General features: G+C 37.5%; 1 protein-coding gene across 1 annotated transcript; it reads left to right on the top strand.

Moving 5' to 3' along the window:
* Nucleotides 1-10,259: 10,259 nt before the first annotated feature.
* Nucleotides 10,260-13,729, top strand: Gm4736 (predicted gene 4736). The gene is made up of 3 exons (NM_053251.2): nucleotides 10,260-10,351; nucleotides 11,342-11,377; nucleotides 12,236-13,729. The coding sequence occupies exons 1-3, from the start codon at nucleotides 10,288-10,290 to the stop codon at nucleotides 13,372-13,374; spliced, it is 1,239 nt and encodes a 412-aa protein (NP_444481.2). The 5' UTR covers nucleotides 10,260-10,287; the 3' UTR covers nucleotides 13,375-13,729.
* Nucleotides 13,730-20,044: the final 6,315 nt, after the last annotated feature.

Below are 20,044 nucleotides of genomic sequence, written 5' to 3'. Positions count from 1 at the left end.
GTAGGAATTGGTGAGGAACTTGTATTCCTTCTGATTAAAAAAGAAAACAACAACAAAAGCATAAGATTGTATTCCAAAAGTTAGCCAATAACCTCTATTCCTTCACTTGGACACTTTCTCCTCCGGGTACTTTCTACCAAGGTCCAGGTATTACAATAATGAAGTCCAGCAATCAACACCCCCTCTCCCGCTGTTTTGCTTATCAAACTATGCTGAATCAAAATCATCCTCTTTTTTCATGGATGTATTATTTCACAGTGAGCTAGATTTTTATTTGTTACTATGGTTCAAGAATCTTGAGAAATGCTGGGTAGTGATTGCACACTCCTTTAATCCCAGAAATTGGAAGGCAGAGGCAGGCAGATTTCTGAGTTAAAGGCCAGCCTGCTCTACAAAGTGAGTTTCAGGACAGCCAGTGCTATACAGAGAAACCCGGTCTTGGAAAAAAAACCCAAAACAAAAACAAAAACAAAACAAAACAAGACAAAAGAAAAAGAATCTTGAAATACTTAAACTATCGGCATAATCTATTCTAATTTTTTTTTTACTTCAACTAGTTTTGAAAGTTCCAGAGGATGAAGGGAACATCCCTAAAGATCCCTATAATTGTGATAAGAATGACATAAATTTATTAAGATCACTGGCAACATTGAAATAGACCTGAAGTCTAAATTCCTAAGTAAACTGAGTATGAGATGTCTCCTGTTACTGGAGAACTTGGGGAGAAAAATGAGAGCCTTAATCAAAAGAGATAAATCATATTTATGTTGGCCTAACAATAAAAATGAGAACTATTATTGAATTTATATTATACATGTATGTGAATAAAATGTTGTGAACTTCTATAAAATTTCTTAAAATTTAATATATTCTGGATTTATGTATATTGATGACAGCTATATTAATTTGATGTCTGTTCATTGAATGTAACTAAAAAGTTAGATTATACTCAGGTTTTATAAAGAGTGATAGAGTGTGGATTGGAAAATTACTCACTGGCCAAAAGTGTTTATATGCAAGCTTGAGCACGTGATTTTGGACCTTACTCCTAAGAAACTAAAGTGGCAGCACATCTCTGTAACCTCAACAATAAGAGGTAGAGGCAGTTGGATCACAGGAAATAACTCACCATTCTATTTATCTGAAATAATAAATGTTGACAGGTTTACTCAAAGACTCTCTCTCAAAAGGTACAAAAAGAAACTAAAGAAGACATCCCATTGCACTCTCAATGACTACCTCTCATTACTTGGAAAATAGTAAAACAATAACCCAAAAAAAAATCAGCAGAAAAACAAAATTCAAACAAAAGAGCTGCTGGTGGTGCAGTTTATGATAATTAAAATGATAATGATGATAATGAGATTATAGAACTAAATTTTTTTCCTGATGCAAAGGAAGTGAAGCAGGCACACATGTGATATATTGGGATTTACCTAAGTGTTTCACAGAATGACAGTCATTGATGTTCAAAAAGAAAACAAAAAAACTTGTTATGACATTTCGAGGTCACACAAATACATGAGAGGAAAATCTGATTTCCAACAATAACTCATGCATCCACCAAGCAGAATTTGCTCTTGCTTCTGAGATGTTCATAAATTTGGAATTGAGTGTGAATTCTGCACCTTTACACCAAGTCAGGACATGCTCTTTGTTTTCTATTAAATTATAAAAACTGACAACTAATAAACTAATAATTCTGAGTATTTTATTATCACAAACTTCCATTCTTGTATGCTTTTCTTCATGAATTCTTTTCCTTCTTTCCCAGATTTTCCTTGTGGAAATGTTAAGATCTGTGACCCTAAAGATTTTCTACTCAGTTGTTACTAATGGTAGAAGGAATCATCTTCATATGTTGTAACTACTGATACTGGGAAAGGTTCCCTTGCTAGTGTTGGTTGAATATTCTGTTCTGTTCTGTGCTTTGGTGTTCTTGAAATCAATCACAATAGAAGTCAGTTAGAATACAGACATATCCTTTAATCCCAAACAATGAAGGTGAAGTTAGTTTGCAGAAAGAAGCACCCATGTTTGACAGAGATGAGTAGCAGATAAAGTGACAAATAAGAAATCATTTGGAAGAATGGGATATGCCCAACACTCAAAGACAGAGGAATGGGAACCTACTAAAGACAGAAGGCTAGAGGGAGAGACAAAGGAGCCACTTTTACCAGAAGAGTTTTACAGACAGGATAAAGACAGAGAACAAGCTAGACACAGTTAAATATTGAGCCAGGGCAGGAGAAGGACCCAGAGAGGTACAACAGTTGAAGTTAGTATGTTAGAACTGTCAAAGTTAGAATAATACTAAGCAGAACAGTTACTGAAAAAGCTTAAAAGAACTCAGAGTGAACCAGTCAGCTTGAGGAGGTGTTTGACCCAGAGCAGGTGAGTTGACTCAGCCAAGGTGAGATTAGAAATAAGAAGGTAAACTGAGTTTATTCAGCAGTAAGTCTCAGGGTGAAACATTCTAGGCCTTGATAAGATTGTAGAGAAGCTAGAAGCATCTGGGACTAGGCCTAGTTTTGCAGACAGAGGAAATAAGCCTTTAAATTAACAACAACTACAAGATAATAAAAGTTACTTTAACAATGAAGATTTTATAATCCCCACTTCTAGGGACTTAAAATGCCATTAAATATTATTTGGTTTGTCTGCAGTGTTGATTTGTGTGAGACAATATTAAACAAGGTAATAATTCAAGCTATTCTTTAAAGAAGTATGTCATTGTTTGTATGAACTATATCCTGTTGGCTTATTTGACCATTTCTTCCTCACTGCAATGGTTTTCATTTAAAAAGGGCAACTGTTCTGCTTGAATTTCTGAAAGCATGCCAACACATAGTGACAGTAGAGAGTAATAAGGCAAAGACTTAAAATGTAAGGCTGTTTGGATAGTACTGTATAAACTCTATGTATGTAAATTTCACATTTTAAAGATGTATTTACATGCCATCTCTACATTTTTGATATATTCTATCATTAAAATTATTATATAATAAGTAAATGGGATAAAAATTATATACACAGTTGATATGCATAATAATTATTATTATAAGGTAAGAACTGGACTGTTCATTCACAGTGAAAGAAAATAGAGTTCTCCCTTCAATATATTATTGATCAAGAGAAGGGTTGTGCACTCAATATTTGATTTCCATAAATATCCCATTAGATGAAGTAGAGTCCTGTGGAAAACAAAGTCAACAGAGCTGTGCCTTCTGAGCAATTCTAAAGTAAAGAGTAGATGATACAAATCTAAGACATGAGAGGTAAAATATATTTTACCGGAAATAATTTAATATGGAGGCAAGATGAAATCCTCAAAGATATCTCAGCCATGAGCAAGCCCACAAAATATTACTGGAAATATAGCCTCTTCTCCAACTCATATCTGATAAATTAGAAACACTGATTCTCTATATACTGAGGATATGGAGAAAATGGATGAAGACATTCTTTGTATTACCAAGCGGCTCTCCAGACATACATTTAAACACTTTTAAATGTTTTTGTAAGTGCAGAAGAGAAATGGCTAATGTCAAGCATATCAATGAGACACAACACCAAATAATCCCACAGGTAGTCCCAAAAAGGCCTAGATAGAGCCCAAATGGTGATTTCATGGATGAAGTTATTAAAAGTGTTTTAGGATTGTGTCATAAAATGAGTACTTCCCCATCGGAAGATGCCTGGGAGTTCCTGCAAAGACCACAACTGCCAGACAATTGTTCAGAGGCAAGCAGAACTTCATGAACACATAGCAGTTCAAGCATCTAGATTCTGACAGTAAAGTGTTTATTGTCAGCCAGTTTTAGCACTGTACAATTTTAGGAAAAAATGTTCCTGTTGTAATGAAAAGTCACGTGTGCACAAGGAGGCATAATAACATCAAAATTCAATTCAAAGTACTTGTCACATGCCAGTTTATCCAAGGACATAGATTCTAGAGATAAGCTATACATAGTGTCTTTTTATTATTATTATTAGGTATTTATAACATTTACATTTTACATGCTATCCCAAAAGTCCCACACACTCTCCTACACCCTTTCCCCCACCCACATACCCACTCCCACCTCTTGGCCCTGGTATTCCCCTGTACTGAGGCGTATAAGGTCTGCATGACCAATAGTCCTCTCTTTCCACTGATGGCTCAACAGGCCATCTTCTGATAAATGTACAGCTAGAGACAAGAGTTCTCTTGGTGGGGGGTGTACTGGGTAGTTCATATTGTCTTTCCACCTATAGGGTTGCAGATCACCCCAGCTCCCTGGGTATTTCATTGAGCTCCTCCATTGGGGGCCCTGTGATCCATCCATTAGCTAATTGTGATCATCCACTTCTGTGTTTGCTAGGCCCCGGCAAAGTCTCAAAGATTAAGAGCCAAAGAAATAATCTAGTGTGGTCTCTGTAACACAGATACTGCAGAGTTCATTTAGACTACCTGTAAATGTCCTGTTCAAACTTGCAGGAGCCTTTGGCCATACATAAAATGCAAAGTTTACCTAAACTATTAGGTATCTCCAGTCCTTTCTGATATAGCCTGGCTCTATATATAGCATAAACCACCAGGTTAATAAAAATTCCCATCCCTAGAATTATGGGTAGAAAAAATAGATTATATGTCTCTTTAGGGAAAGAGACACCGTTTTATGTTTAAAATGACTGCTTTTCTAGTAATTTTCTGCGTGTGGGAAGACATGTGTGCTCCCAAAAAAAGCTGTATATATTTCAAGGAAGAGAGATGCCCAATCATGACAAAAATGTTTAGATTTGGAAGAAAAATATGGACAAAACATAACAAGGAAATAAGAAATGAGAGAAGAAGAAAAAAAGAAGACAGTGTTAATGGGGAAGGAGAGGGGAAGGACAGCAATCCCATAACCATATGCAAATAATATATGTGGATAGCTGCTCCAGGTTTACCTTTTCAGTGTTTCCAGTAAAACTAACAATCATAAGCAAAATGACTGATTTGCCAGTGGATACTTGATTAGATATCCTATCACCTTTAGGGTGAGTCAAGTAGCTAAAGTGTCCTTTAGAGAATTAACTGGAGAAATGTAACAGAAATCTTTAATCCAAACTGTGAGTGATAAGTTAGTAAGAGGCTTAAATTTAAAACCTAGCTCCTACTAGTGTTGTGTGATTCTTAGTGGTTGTCTGTCATGCACATGATAACAACTTCACTGGAATCAAGTAGCAGCACAGCCTACTTACACATTGAGGAAAGAAACAGTATACTCCAAAGGACCTCTTTCTTAGTAAGTAATTCCTATGAAGAGCAACCATGCCCATGGCGACTCTTATAAGGATACCATTTGATTGGGGCTGGATTACAGGTTTTGCAGCACAGTCAGTTATGGCCATTGTGGGTTTTATAGAGGCATCCAGACTGGCATGGGTCTGTAGGAACTGAGAATTCTATCTACACCTTCACAAATGCCAGGAACAGACTGTTGTCTTCAAATAGCTAAGAGAAAAGTCCCAAGACTCAAGTGTCCTACAATGACATACTTAATTCAAGAAGTCCTCACCTCCTGATAGTATCACTACTTGTAAAAAGCATATTCAATATACCATAGACTCCTAAGATAAAGTTTTCTTCATTATATATATAAATGCAGCACATACTGCATATATGTGAGTTTGCATTGATGGAGACTGGAAGAGGATGTCAGGATTTGTTATTTTCATCTTTTTCCCTTACAACATGAAATCTCACAAAATATAGTGTGATGCTGTCAACCAGTAATCTCACAACTTATCCTGCTTCTGCTTTATATATTACTGAGGTTATAATTACAAATGTGACCATCCATATTTTTGCATTGATTCTGGGAATTTGAACACAGTTTGTGAGGCTTACAAGCACACTTTACCACTGAGCCAAACTTTCAGTCACAGTAGGAGAATTCCAACACAATCCAGTCAGTTGTCTGGAAATTGATAAAGGCTAAATTAACATATTCATGTATTAATTTTTGATTTTCCAAACTTACCAGTAAAGAAATATTCAAACCATAACGTAGAGATTTGCTAAGCATAGGATATATTACTGTTTATCCATATGGCAGCTCTGAGAATTACACCTGATACAACGTTGAGTAGAAAATGAAATTATTGGTGGCAGGGCTTGGGGGAAGACATGATATGATCTTATGAGGCAAGAAAGCTCCAAATTTATTGTTGAGTTCTTTAATGTTTAATGTTTTTCATATACTCCTAGGCATGCAGTAGTTTATTTTCTCTGTGGGATTCTCTTGGATAGAACCAAATCTTTATTTGCAAGTAGTTCCCAGCAGAAAATATGTTATGAGTTAGGAATGGGAATTTTTTCACCACTTCTGTTTTCAGCACTAGGTCATTATCTGGTAGAGATCTCTCCAGGTTCAGTGCATGCTGTAAAAGTCTCTGTGCATTCACATATATGATGGTCTTTTTGTGTTTAAAATACCTGTTCCATTGATGTCCTCCATCTCCTCTGACTCTTTCACTTTTTAGACCTCCTTTGCCACACAGTTTCATGATTTGGGGAAGGGTTGAGATATATTACTCACTCTCTGAATTTTTTCTCTGCATGGATGTTTGTTTTTGTTCCCATTTGTTGCAAGAGTTAGCTTCTAAGATGATGACTGAAGAAAGGACTGACCTTTAAGTATAGCAGAAATTCATTAGAGTCATATTATAGCTAAGTTCATTTAGTAGAATCAGTACAGTAAGATAATAAGCTTTGCCAGCTCTATATCAGATAGGAGCCTAATATTCTAAATGCATTCTTGTTTCAAGTGGTAAATAAAGAACATTGAACAGATATGTCTCTTATATTTCCCATTATGATCCTTTAATGGCCAAGCAAGCTCTCCAAACATGATTGGAAATATATCAATAGAAAACATAAAAATGTCTAATAAATATTTGGTAATTTTTCAACAATCTTAAATTATCATACAAATGCAAATTAAATCTAAGAGAATATTCCATTTGACATCAGTCTGAACACTCACCAGGATTTCATTAAACAATAATAAACACTTTTAAGAATGTGGACAGAGAAGAAACCTTGGAGCGTGTACTGGGACGGACCAGCCCCATGGACATCCATACTGAATCTCCAGAAAAACAAAATCTGAAGTTCCATATGTGCTGTTCTATACTGTGGATAATTTGAATAAGGCAGTGTTAAATTGAAAGTGTTTATGTGGTATGATGACTTAAAGACATTCATATACATAACCAAAAGTGATACACTGGAGTCATATGGAAGTGCCACTATAAAGTACTTTAGTCACTACAGGTCCCCAAAAGCCCTTCCAGTTAATCTTATTACTTAAGCCACCTTAGCCATTAATAACTTACTATGTTACCAGTCCCATTCTTTGCATTGACTTTTTCTGGTTTCTCTTGAGTTACCAGGTGACCTTTTTTTTTTCATACAGCAATAATTTCTTTCACATATTGATGACACTGGAAAAGGTTACTAAAGGGCTTAAGTTGCATAATATTTTTGTCAAAATCAATTGCTTTATTCCAGAACTAACATAACTCAGGTGTAGGCTGAGTTCCAGGCAGTTTTTCACCAGACCCAATATGCACATGTCTGCCTAGCTTTCTCCTCTGCTCTATATCTGACATTCCCATCATGATGACTTTGTAGGCCACAACTGTTCCAGACCCCCATCTACCAATCATTCTCATCTCCTAGATATAAACAATAGAAAACCATCCTATTAAAAATCATATTCAGAAATCAACCTTTACTTGCTTTCATTAAAACTGCAATCTTGTGAGATTGTCTCTGATTTTCACAGAATGAGAGAAATTTACCAAATACTAGGATATTCTCCCTTCCAAATACATCGATCATCACCTCCGGGGAAAGCAACAACAACAGAAAATAACAACACAAACCACCGACCTGATAATACCATAGAATTTTGTATCATCTATAGTAAAGGACAATTAGGTAATTTTTTTCTGAGATAATCCCTATGTCTCTTCATAATGAAACACCTGGAATATTGATATGAATTGCATAGTAGACTTACCCAAATGATAAAGGATAATATACATTCATTGCCCATCTCTGTTTTACAGCAACCACATTCCCCTGAAATTTCTTCTAGCCACACTTAAAAGTTGAGGTATAATTAAAACTCTATTTGAGCTCAGAAATGAAAAGGCAACAATTTGTTTACTCTTTCCTCATTGAGGAGATGCCTCATGCAACTGAAAAAAAAAAAAAAAACGTATAGGAATTAGGAATAAAACAGCATTTATATCACATGAAGAGTCATTCAAGCACAGTATCTTCCAAACCATTTCTTTCCTTGTTTGTTTTTTTGAGATAGGGTTTCACTGGGCAAAAGCTGTTTTGGACATAGCTTTAAAAAACTGTCTCATCCTACTCTTAGACATCTGCATCCACCTGCTTCTGCCTTGGAGTATTAGGAATAAAGTGTGAGATACCACACCCAGCTATATTCTAATCAGTTATTGCCAATAAAAAAAGAGAAAAAACAAGTAAAAAAAGAAGAAAGAAAGAAACAAAGAAAGAAAGAAAGAAAGAAAAAAAGGAAGGAAGGAAGAAAGAAAGAAAGGAATGAAGAAAGAAAAGAAGAAAGATAGAAAGAAAGAGACAGAGAAAAATTAAGAACAGAAGGAATGAAAGAGAAAAAGACAGAGAGAAAATGAGAAAGAACAGAAGGAAGGAAAGAAAGAAGATAGGAAAGGAAAGAAACAACATTATAATCATGAGTTCTATTATGAAGCTGTCATTAAGGTTCAAATCCAGATTTCTACCTGGGTAGAAATATGGCAAGTGAAGCCATAAAGTGAAGTTGAAAACAAGCAAAAGAACAAAGAAAACACTGATTCAGCAAATAAGCCAAGGCTTTTTATGGGAGTTGTAAGAAGATGATGGACTGAGATACAGTAATAATAAGCATGACCCTGTATAGTACAGGGCATAATCATCTGCAATTCATCAGACAGGTAATTATTGAAGCATTGGCAATAAACATAGAAAATTAAATACTCTATGTTGAAAAACATTCAGAGAAATCAATGCTTTGTATATTTTAAAGTGAAGACAGACCACCTTATTTATGTTTATAGCCAATTAAGAGTCGAAGAATAATTCCAAAGGGAAGCAATATTGAACAAAATATAATTCAAAGTTATCAATAATTAAATAAAGTGTAGATATGGAGACATTCTCTGGGAATTATATAATTTTGTGTTTCATGTGAGAACTATGTTTTCTAGGATTGACTGGTCCAAAACTTATCTGAGTTCTCGTCTTCCACTTTTCTTTCCCTAACACAGAAGGAATAAAAGAAAAGAATATTCCTGCTTTCAGTGCTTTGATATCACAGTTTCTCTAATTTGAACCCGATCTTGGGAATTCCAGAAGGCTTACCTGGGCACAAATAAGCTTCCAGACTTGTTTGTCTCACTTACTATATATTCCATCTTGGTGTCCTAATCACCCACAAAAATGAACAGAAAGTCATCCAAAGAGTATGAATATTGGCACAAAAATACATGTGTGTATAGAAGCAAATCCTCCAAGGATCACAACTAACAAGGAGAGCGTCACAATCATATCAAACTAGAATTTCATTTCTAATATCTGAAATTTCACTGTATTACTTACACATTGTTGCACAAATATCATGCCCTATGATTTAGAACTGAATTCTTTCTTTTTCATTTTTTATTAGAACTTTTCTTCATTAACATTTCACATGTTATCCTGAAAAACGACTATAATCTCCCCAATGTCCTACTTCCCAACCCACACACACTCCCATTTCTTGATCCTGGTGTTCCCCTCTACTGGGGCATACAAAGTTTCAATGCCAAAAGGCTTGTCTTCTGAATGATGGCCAAGTAGGCAATCTGAGAAGATATGAAGCCCCTGGCAAATACTAAAGTGCATGCACACAGTCACCTATTGGTGGGAACACAGGGACCCAGTGGAGGAGCTAGAGAAAGTACCAAGGAGCTGAAGGGGTCTGCAACCCAATAGGTGGAACAAGAATATGAACTAACTAGCAATCCCAGAGACCCTGTCTCTAGAACTGAATTCTTGATAGCCTCAGCCCTACTGCATCCTGCTAGGCTAAAGTCCCAAAGAAGAGTCAGGGATGCATGGCATGCTCCTGTCACAAGTGTGTTCTACAGTAAGGAAGTGAAAGATGCCTTTGTTCTACCCTCCTTATAAAGACTGTGGCCTTCCTTCCTCCAGCACAACCTTGGGAGCAATCTTCCAAGATGCTGGTTGTCCTGCTCACAGCAGCTTTGCTGGTCCTGAGCTCAGCTCAGAGACAAGATGAAGGTATGAAGTAGGGGAGAGAGTGGTACAGTGATATTTGACTGGTGTAACACACTTCAGGACTGGGAGAAATGAAAGGAGATGGAAAAGGAACAGAGGCAAAGAATTATGAGAACAAATAGAAGAACATTTGTTATAATTTTACTTCTAGAGCTTAAACTATACTTATGGTATGAATTACAAATATTCTTGCAACAAAATAACCTGAGTAAATTCAAAAAAAGACTTTTTTGTAGTAGAAGATGCAAGAAAGTATGTTGTAGTTTACAGAGGGAAACTTATTTTTTATGGTGTTATGAAAAACCAATAGTCGATTGTGCTTGCCTTGTGTGTAGAGGACAGAGAAAGAGGAAAGTATTAAAAACATATTAGGAATGGTTTTAAGAGAAAACAAATGTTAACAAATTTTAAACTGTACAACATGAACTATAAATATCAGGGGTTAATTTCTTCTAAATATTACTTTAATATTCATTTTATGGATGGTCATAAAAATATGGAAGTCTCTGAGTGTGTCTAGCCATGTGTCTCCATATTTTCAAATGCTTAAGCACATTCTGACAGATGCCATCTTATTGGTAGCAGCATTTATCCTTCTATCATATAGATTCAGGAACTTAATATGAGTCATTATGTAAGTGCTTTTGCCACTGAAACATGTTGCTAGACCTATGTTCTCTTTCTTTTTTTCATGATAGCTGCTCAATATTCATTGTATTTTATATTTTACTGAAAGCAATATATTTTCTTATTTCAATGAATGAAATACTTGGGGCTATATCATATAAGAAATTAAGATCATAAAGGAAAACTTTTATAATCATGTCTCCCTGAAGTTGTGGTAATGTTAATGAACAGTATCAGTAAAGTTTGATACATATAAGAAGGAACTAAATTGTCATTTCTACCAATGGTCGAAATGATCCTGGTAGTATTCTCAGCAACTAGAAAATGTCATAAGTAACTTTCAAATTCTTTGTGCTTATTTTCTAGAGATCACCTACGAAGACTCAAATTCTCAGCTCCTAGGTAAAAACAGATCCATCCTCTCTTGACCTTCTATGTACCATTTACATCTGTAAATATGCAATTCTGTAATAACTCTATTATTTCTTTATTTTATTACAATAATGACTAGATGCTTCCCCAGAGATAAATAGAAAACCTTCCTAGCATTGACTTTACAGCAGGGTCATACACTGGAAGAACTCGAAGCTAGGCTTTGTTAAAAAGAGAGATATTCTATTTCTTCCACAGATTGAAGCAATATATTATATATGATGCACATATAGGGTGTTTCCTTTTAAAAATCCTCTGCAAACCTATGGTTTGCCTAAAGAATTGTTCTTTCCCCAGTGATTCCAATTAGAACGCTATGATTGCACATAAAATACACAACTACACAGAGCCTATACTTGTCACAGTTTTAATTTATTTTTGTACTTCCCTCTGTATTCATACCTGTCTAATTTTTAAAATATTTCACATGAAAACAGAATGGAAAACTTTTTCTTAGATTTATTTTTTGCTTTCCACATGCTTACAGGACCTTGATCTACATGTTATATGTAAGAAAATTAAAGCATGCTGTTACAATTTTCCTACTCTGCCAAGCGCTAACTAGCAATATTTAAAGAATATACCCACCCCACCCCCCCGAATGACCGTTTCTCCACTTCTGTCTGGGAAGTGTATGTTACATAAGGATATCCTTTTTGCACAGCATTTAAGGACAAATACTCATTCAAAGAGTAGTGATATAAGAAAAAGATTTATACACAATAAAGCTTCCTGAACTATTAGTGACATAAAGTTAGAGTGGGGGGGCAGTAATTCTGGAAGAAATAGAAGGTATAAACTCATCTATTTTTATCTTTACTTGAATAGAGAGGGGAGAGAAGAGCCAAGGGTATGGTCATCATTTTCCAAAACCACCTCCTGGAGGAATGCCCCCAAGACCTCCCAGTTCTGATGAAAATAATGATGGTGATGAAGATGGCAGTGAGGAAGATGTGAATAGACCAGAGGGACCACCACAGCACCCTCCTCACCCAGGACACCACCATGGTCCTCCCCAACAGGGAGGCCCACAGGGTCCCCCTAGGCCGGGAAACCAACAAGGCCCACCCCCTCCAGGCCCACCCCCACAGGGAAGCCCCCAGCAGAGACCCCCTCAGCCTGGAAAACAACAAGGCCCACCACCACAGGGAGGTTCTCAGGGACCCCCTATGCCTGTAAACCAACAAGGCCCACCCCCAAAGGGAGGCCCCCAGCAAAGACCCCCTCAGCCTGGAAACCAACAAGGCCCACCCCCACAGGGAGGCCCCCAGCAGAGACCCCCTCAGCCTGGAAACCAACAAGGCCCACCCCCACAGGGAGGCCCCCAGCAGAGACCACCTCAGCCTGGAAACCAACAAGGACCACCCCCACAGGGAGGCCCACAGGGACCCCCTAGGCCTGGTAACCAACAAGGCCCACCTCCACAGGGAGGTCCTCAGAGACCCCCTCAGCCTGGAAACCAACAAGGTCGACCCCCACAGGGAGGCCCCCAGGAGAGACCTCCTCAGCCTGGAAACCAACAAGGCCCACACCCACAGGGAGGCCTACAGGGACCCCCTAGGCCTGGTAACCAACAAGGCCCACCTCCAAAGGGAAGTCCTCAGGGACCCCCTATGCCTGGAAACCAACAAGGCCCACCCCCACAGGGAGGCCTCCAGCAGAGACCTCCTCAGGCTGGAAACCCACAAGGCCCGCCCCCACAGGGAGGCCCCCAGGGACACCCAAGACCTGGTAACCAACAAGGCCCACCTCCACAGGGAGGCCCCCAGCAGAGACCCCCTCAGCCTGGAAACCAACAAGGCCCACCCCAACAGGAAGGCCCTCAGGGACCTCCTAGGCCTGGAAACCAACAAGGCCCACCCCCACAGGGAGGCCCTCAGAGACCTTCTCAGCCAGGAAACCATCAAGGCCCACCCCAGCATGGAAACAATGAACAGCCAAATTACCTGTGGTCACTTTTTGCATAACCATCTGTTTCCTTACCAGAGAGAAGGTAAATAAATGCCCCATTTTTCATTCCATGCTCTAATCTTCAGTGATGACCACCCTGTTCCTAGAGACATAGATCTTGGATACATCTAAAACATGAATAATCTTTATAATTCTGTGGTGTATGTGATTTAAATTCACTCAGTCAACTGTGAAACTCTAACAGATTTATCCAAGAAACTAAAAGATATTTAGGATATGTTGAAATTACGCAGTGTATCTTTCTACTACCAAACTTTGTTTCTTTGTTTATTTATTTCAGGTGAACAGAAGACAGATGACTTCAATACCATTCTTATAGCAGAATGATGTCAATAAAATATTTAGCATACAATAATCCTTTGCTGTTTTTCATTATGAGTAGAAGTGGTACTGCAGTGTTGGCATGGTTTTTTCCAGATAGGCAGTCCTTACTCTACATATCAACTAACTATCACTTGAGAGACCCTCTTCTTCCTATATTACTCTCTAGTTCTTCCCACTAATTTTCTATATGTTCTACATATCAGTTATTTTAGCAAAAGACTTCCCATAAGTCATAGATTTCAGGAGCAAACTACATAAACATGGATGCCCATAGTATGTAATGTGCCTTTAATGTCAGTACTCTAGGGAATAGCTGAGCTGCCTTGAATAATTCTTTCTTTCTTAGAGATAACACTCTTTCTGTTCCCAATTTAAGAGTCCCTGTTCCTTCAACTAGTATTCTTGTGAGAAGTTTAGTATCAGCCAGCTCACATTTTTCTGAATTGGACATTCCTATAAAATAATGCTGTGGTTTGCTTTGGCTAAGCTGCTATTGGTTTATCTTCTTATTTTTATTAGTGTTATTCATAAATATCATATACCTGGTTCTTGTACACCAATGCAATTCTTAAAATAGTTTAAGCATACATTAGAAGTCTTTCATTGTTAATTTTGGAATATTCTAAATTATTCCATCTATGTATTTACTTTAATATTTTATTGAATCTTAGTTAAAAGAGAGAAAATATAATATGTATAGAAACTTAGAGGCTTAGGAATCCTTAAAACTTCCAAATTATTTGAGTTTAATTCTTAAAATCAGAGTTGGCTGTTCTTCCTTGAATGTTCTATAAAGCCCTATCCCTTTTCCAAGATCCTGGCAAGTAGTCAGATGAAGCACTGGACGTACAATGTGTTCTAAGGGCTGATGGTCTCTTGAGAGTTTTCAAGAGTGATGATTTCTGGCTTTATAGCTCTCTAACTACACTGAATGTGTGTTGATAGCTTCTAAATTAACCTAAAAACTTCCTTCCTTATTTTACCATTAAGAACTGCTGGTTTGCATGATTAACAATGGTTGCATGATAGCAGAGGAATAAGTAAAGAATTAATTTCTGGTGTTTTTTTTTTTTTTCTATATTGCCCAGAAACCTGAATTCTAGCTTGCTTGGTTGGAAGGAGGTTTAGGCCAATAAACTTTTATTAAACCACAAGAAGTGAGTGTCTCTTGCAGAAGGAAAAGTTTTTACATAAGCAAATATGCATAAACAAACATATGTTCATACTATGCATTCATTATCACATACTTGCTTGTTATGCCTAATATCTGTCTAATCTATTTACATATTTACTCAGAGGCTTCTATATATATATGCATATGGAACTAAAGCCCAAGTGCCAGCTCAGAAAGAACTCAGAAAGAACTCAGAAAAAACTCGATGAAAAATAAGCCCTAACCTTTATTGTATTAGAAAAAGAAATGGCTTCTACACTTTTATTGCTAAATAGATTAAATACAAGTATTATTTTTCACTTCTAATAATTTTTTTATAAAATTCACATTGGCAACACATCTCCACTCATATCTCTTTCCTTTTGTATCTACCCTTGGTCCTTACATCCTCCCCACAATTGAAAAGAAAAAAGACAAAAATTTTTTAAATAGTGTTAAAAAAAGCAAACATCTCATTTGGGAAGCTTTTGTATGTCACAATATGTCTCATTGTGTACCCCTTTGTCCACACATTTTGCTTGCCAAGGTTCATTTCAATGCATCATTTGAAGGCATCTGGATTGTATTATACCATCCTTACTGTATCCTCACTGAGACAACCTTCATTCATTGCCCTTTGTCATGGATATCCTGCAGTTTTGTATCTGCAGGACCAACTTTGTCCCATATTCTAGAAGTTCATAAATTAGATAGATGTTGTGGTGGGCAGACATGATACCTTAGATCTGGAATTTGTTGGTCATTTAGTTGAGCATCTGGATAACTATATTGCTCCTGCACCATGAGAGCAAATCCTCCAGCATTGCCCAGCTGCATGACTCAGTGCTGCAGAAAACAAGGCACACAGTCAGATTTCCAGATCTCATGCCTCATCCAGGAGAACAGAGCCAGCTCTACTGTAGTTCCCAGTTAAGATGCTGGGTACTTTTTCCTGAATGCTACAGCTGATAAGGGATGGAGAAGGTACTCCCATACTCCTGACTCCTATGACAGCTCTCCTGACTTCCTCAGGTGATGAGGATGAGATGCCTCACAGAAGGTGAGTGGCAGTGACAGCTCTCCCAATCTCACTGTCACACACACACTCTCACACTCTAGGCTGGCTCACCTATAACCTCACCACAGGGGTAAGTTCTACTATGATGCACATGTGAGGTGCTGAACGTATTCTTCAAATGGCTGCAGCAGGTGAAAGGTGGCATCAGCTCTGCAAAACCCTTGAACTGTGTGCCAATTTTGCAGTCTAGACCAGGGATATCCAATTGACTTTTAGTGGTAATATGAGCCACACACATGGACAGGGATCCATGCTGATTCATGGCCACAGCACCAGACATCTTCAGGCCCTGTGTAAACTGGGATATTGCCATGGCCTCAAGTCCAAGGCTGGATTCTCTAAGGAGGATATACCCTCATATTTCTAGTTCTACCTCTCTCCATAATGATCAAGCTATTCAGTTTCTCTGTCACTCCCTTCTGTCCACTATACATTTGTACATTGTAATGGATGCTCCTGAGGGGAGGCCATGGGATTGTTGGGTTTCTAAGTGTGTGCTTCTGCCTGCTCTGTTTACTGCAGCTGCCAGTGGTCCACTAGATGTCTACTGCTGATCTGTGCCACTGACAGGCGGCTATTTTTTTCATTGAAAATTTCATGCATGCATGCATTAATCATATCCATTCACATATTCCTCAGAAATGCAGACACTACCCACACACATCACACACTCCTCACCACCTTACTTAATATGTGTGTGTGTGTGTGTGTGTGTGTGTGTGTGTGTGTGTGTGTGTGTGTGTTTACCTGTTGGAATATTGGCAGATGTCAAGACATATCCTAAATGAACAATTACCTCATTAAAGGCAACATTTAGCCTAAAAAAGTAGTCTGAAGTTTTGTGTTTTATAAAAAGAAATGAAAGAAAGAACCAGAATATGTTTTGTTGAGGTGCACTTTGGATGACGTAGAAGGGGCTGGCTCTGTGGGCTAATGTATGGAACAGAGTGTGTTTATGGTCTGGGGAGTGGAGTTAAGAGAGTAGAATCTGTGAAATGCAGAGAGTGAGAAATAGTGGGTGGGAGGAAGAAGAGGAGTACAGGACTAGGGAGAGAAGGTGTAGAGAGTGAAGAAAGTAAGAGAGTAAGAGGGTAATAGAGAAAGAGGGTAAGAGCTAGAGGAACAGCCCCTTTTACAATGAATCCGGCATACCTGGCTGTTGCCAGGTAACTGTATTGAGGAGTTTAGAAAGAATGCTAACACTCTGATTTTGCTACATCTTTGTGCTAGAATATTTGCATGAGATTATCAAGTCCTGCAAACAAACTGTAGCACTAAAATAAATAAGTACCTTCTTTGTTTGCTTATTATTTATGGCTCAAATGCTTCCCCTTCATTGTACCTCTTAGTCCCAATGTTAGTCCCTAACCACCAAAGTAGGAGTTGTCCCAAAAGCTATTACCTGAGTGTGGAATCCATTCCACAACAGGGCTACAATGCCTGGCTTCCGTGAGATAATATTCCTAAGCTTGTAGAGACTTTATATAGCTCAGAGGGGAAATACCCAAGGGGAAAGCAAATAAGTGTACCTTCTAGAAGTTACTTCACATGGAAAGAAACCTGTTAGTGTTTTCAAAACAGCATTACAATAATTTTATTCCTTTTTTCTTTTCAACAGATATTAAGTGAGAATATACTTTTCTTTTTCCTTTTTCCTTTTTTTTCTTTGTTTTTTTTGCTTTTTTTTTTGTTTGTTGTTGTTGTTGTTTTGTGCTTTTTGTGTGTTTGGCTTTTTGGTTTTTGCTTTTTGGTTTTTGTTTGTTTGTTTGTTTGTTTGTTTGTTTGTTTGAGATAGGATTTTTCTGTAAAGCCCTGGCTATCCTTGAAAGCATGCTGTAGACCAGGCTGGCCTCCAACTCAGAAATCTGACTGCCTCTGCCTCCCACTTGCTGGGATTAAAGACATGTGCCACCACCACCCTGCTAAGCATACACTTCTCTTTGAAGTCCATGTCACAGTAAAAATCAGTTACCATGGGTTTGTTCCTTTTCATGTGTTTTGTTCAAGTATCTGAAAAAAAAAAGCAAGTAAAGGTTAGAATGATGTCACGTGTCACATTCTGAATGCACAATAGGCTAAAACAAAGTCAGTGTTAACTGAGTCTAACTTCAAATTCATTTACTCTAATGTATGATTATGAGCTTTCCACTGAAGATGTAACTGTGTACCACATGGATATAGATCTTATGGGGGACAGAAATTAATGCCCTGGAACTAGATTAAAGAGAGTTTTCAGTCACCGTATGGGTGCTGAGATACACATCTCTGAAAGACAAACAAGTAGTCTTATTAGCTGATCAATCTCCAAACCTCACCTCTGAAAGAGAACTACACCTATGATAGAGAAACCAATAAACATATCATCTGATTCATTTTTCAAGCCCAAATGGAATACCATTTTTTTTTTGCTTTTAATGTCTACTTATATTTATTTATTTTAAAATATATTTATTAGGTATTTTCCTCATTTACATTACCAATGTTATCCCAAAAGTCCCCCATACCCTCCCCCCTCACTACCCTACCCACCCACTCACACTGTTTGGCCCTGACATTCCCCTGTACTGGGATATATAAACTTTGCAAGTCCAATGGGCCTCTCTTTATAGTGATGGCTTACTAGGCCATCTTTTGATTCATATGCAGCTAGAGTCAAGAGCTCTGGGATACTGGTTACTTCATAATGTTGTTCAGATCTCCTATGCTCATGGATTGGCAGGATCAATATAGTAAAAATGACTATCTTGCCAAAAGCAATCTACAGATTCAATGCAATCCCCATCAAAATTCCAACTCAATTCTTCAATGAATTAGAAAGGGCAAAGAGCAGATTGATATGGAATAACAAAAACCTAGGATAGCAAAAACTCTTCTCAATGATAAAAGAACCTCTGGTGGAATCACCATGCCTGACCTAAAGCTTTACTACAGAGCAATTGTGATAAAAACTGCAAGGTACTGGTATAGTGACAGACAAGTAGACTAATGGAACAGAATAGAAGACCCAGAAATGAACCCACACACCTATAGTCACTTGATCTTTGACAAGGGATCTAAAACCATCCAATGGAAAAAAAACAGCATTTTCAACAATTGGTGCTGGCAAAACTGGCAGTTATCATGTTGAAGAATTTGAATTGTCCCATTCCTATCTCCTTGTACTAAAGTCAAATCTAAGTGGATCAAGGGACTCCACATAAAACCAGAGACACTGAAACTTATAGAGGAGAAAGTAGGGAAAATCCTTGAAGATATGGGTACAGGGGAAATTTTCCCGAATAAAATAGCAATGGCTTGTGCTGTAAGGTCGAGAACTGATAAATGGGACCTCATAAAGTTGCAAAGCTTCTGCAAGGCAAAAGACACCGAGAATAAGACAAAAAGACCACCAACAGATTGGGAAAGGATCTTTACCTTTCCTAAATCAGATAGGGGACACAGACAGACAGACAGACAGACAGAGAGACCGACAAATAGAGAGTCAGACACAGAGAGAGGGGGAGGGGTAAGAGATGGAGAGAGAGAGGCAGAGGTGCTAATTTTGTCCTAATTTGACAATTTTTCTTAGTTTCTAGGGTCCCAATATAACCACTTGCATTCAAATTACATGAAGATTTAAGTGAAGGATGGGCTTATTCTGTCCTCTGATTAAAGGATTATATTTGTTTGCAGGAAAAGGTACTATGCATCTAGATAAGGAGCTGCTACATAAAAATTAGCATCTTTCTTCTAAAAACTACTCTTGTGTAAGAACATGAAGATAATTAATGTCTACTAAATTTAACAATGAGGTCTTCAAGTTCTGTGTATTATAACACACATTGAATCTTCATAAACACCTTTTTACATGCCAAACCTCTTCAATTTATTAGAAGAATATGTATGTCAAACTCTTGAGAAACCAGATCATTCAAAGGATACTTGATGCCCTTCCTCACTCAACATATTATTTTGCAGGCAAAAGCAATGTCATTCAATTCAGGAAAATATTAAATAAAAACATTCCTATCTGATGTCATAATTTTATCTTCTTGGTTGATACAAATATGAGAGGCCAATCAAGAATCAAATTGTCCTAATATTTAATGATTTTTCAAAAACAGTACTTCTC

The sequence above is a fragment of the Mus musculus genome, chromosome 6 (assembly GCF_000001635.26).
Source record: "Mus musculus strain C57BL/6J chromosome 6, GRCm38.p6 C57BL/6J".
Lineage (NCBI taxonomy): Eukaryota > Metazoa > Chordata > Mammalia > Rodentia > Muridae > Mus > Mus musculus.
This window is presented reverse-complemented; position numbering and strand designations above follow the sequence as displayed.

Excerpts from the sequence above, each read along its gene's own strand:
- Gm4736 (NM_053251.2), top strand. The coding sequence starts at position 10,288 with ATGCTGGTTGTCCTGCTCACAGCAGCTTTGCTGGTCCTGAGCTCAGCT. Across the intron at positions 10,352-11,341 it reads AGCTCAGAGACAAGATGAAG|AGATCACCTACGAAGACTCA; the intron begins GTATGAAGTAGG and ends CTTATTTTCTAG. Across the intron at positions 11,378-12,235 it reads CTCAAATTCTCAGCTCCTAG|AGAGGGGAGAGAAGAGCCAA; the intron begins GTAAAAACAGAT and ends TTACTTGAATAG.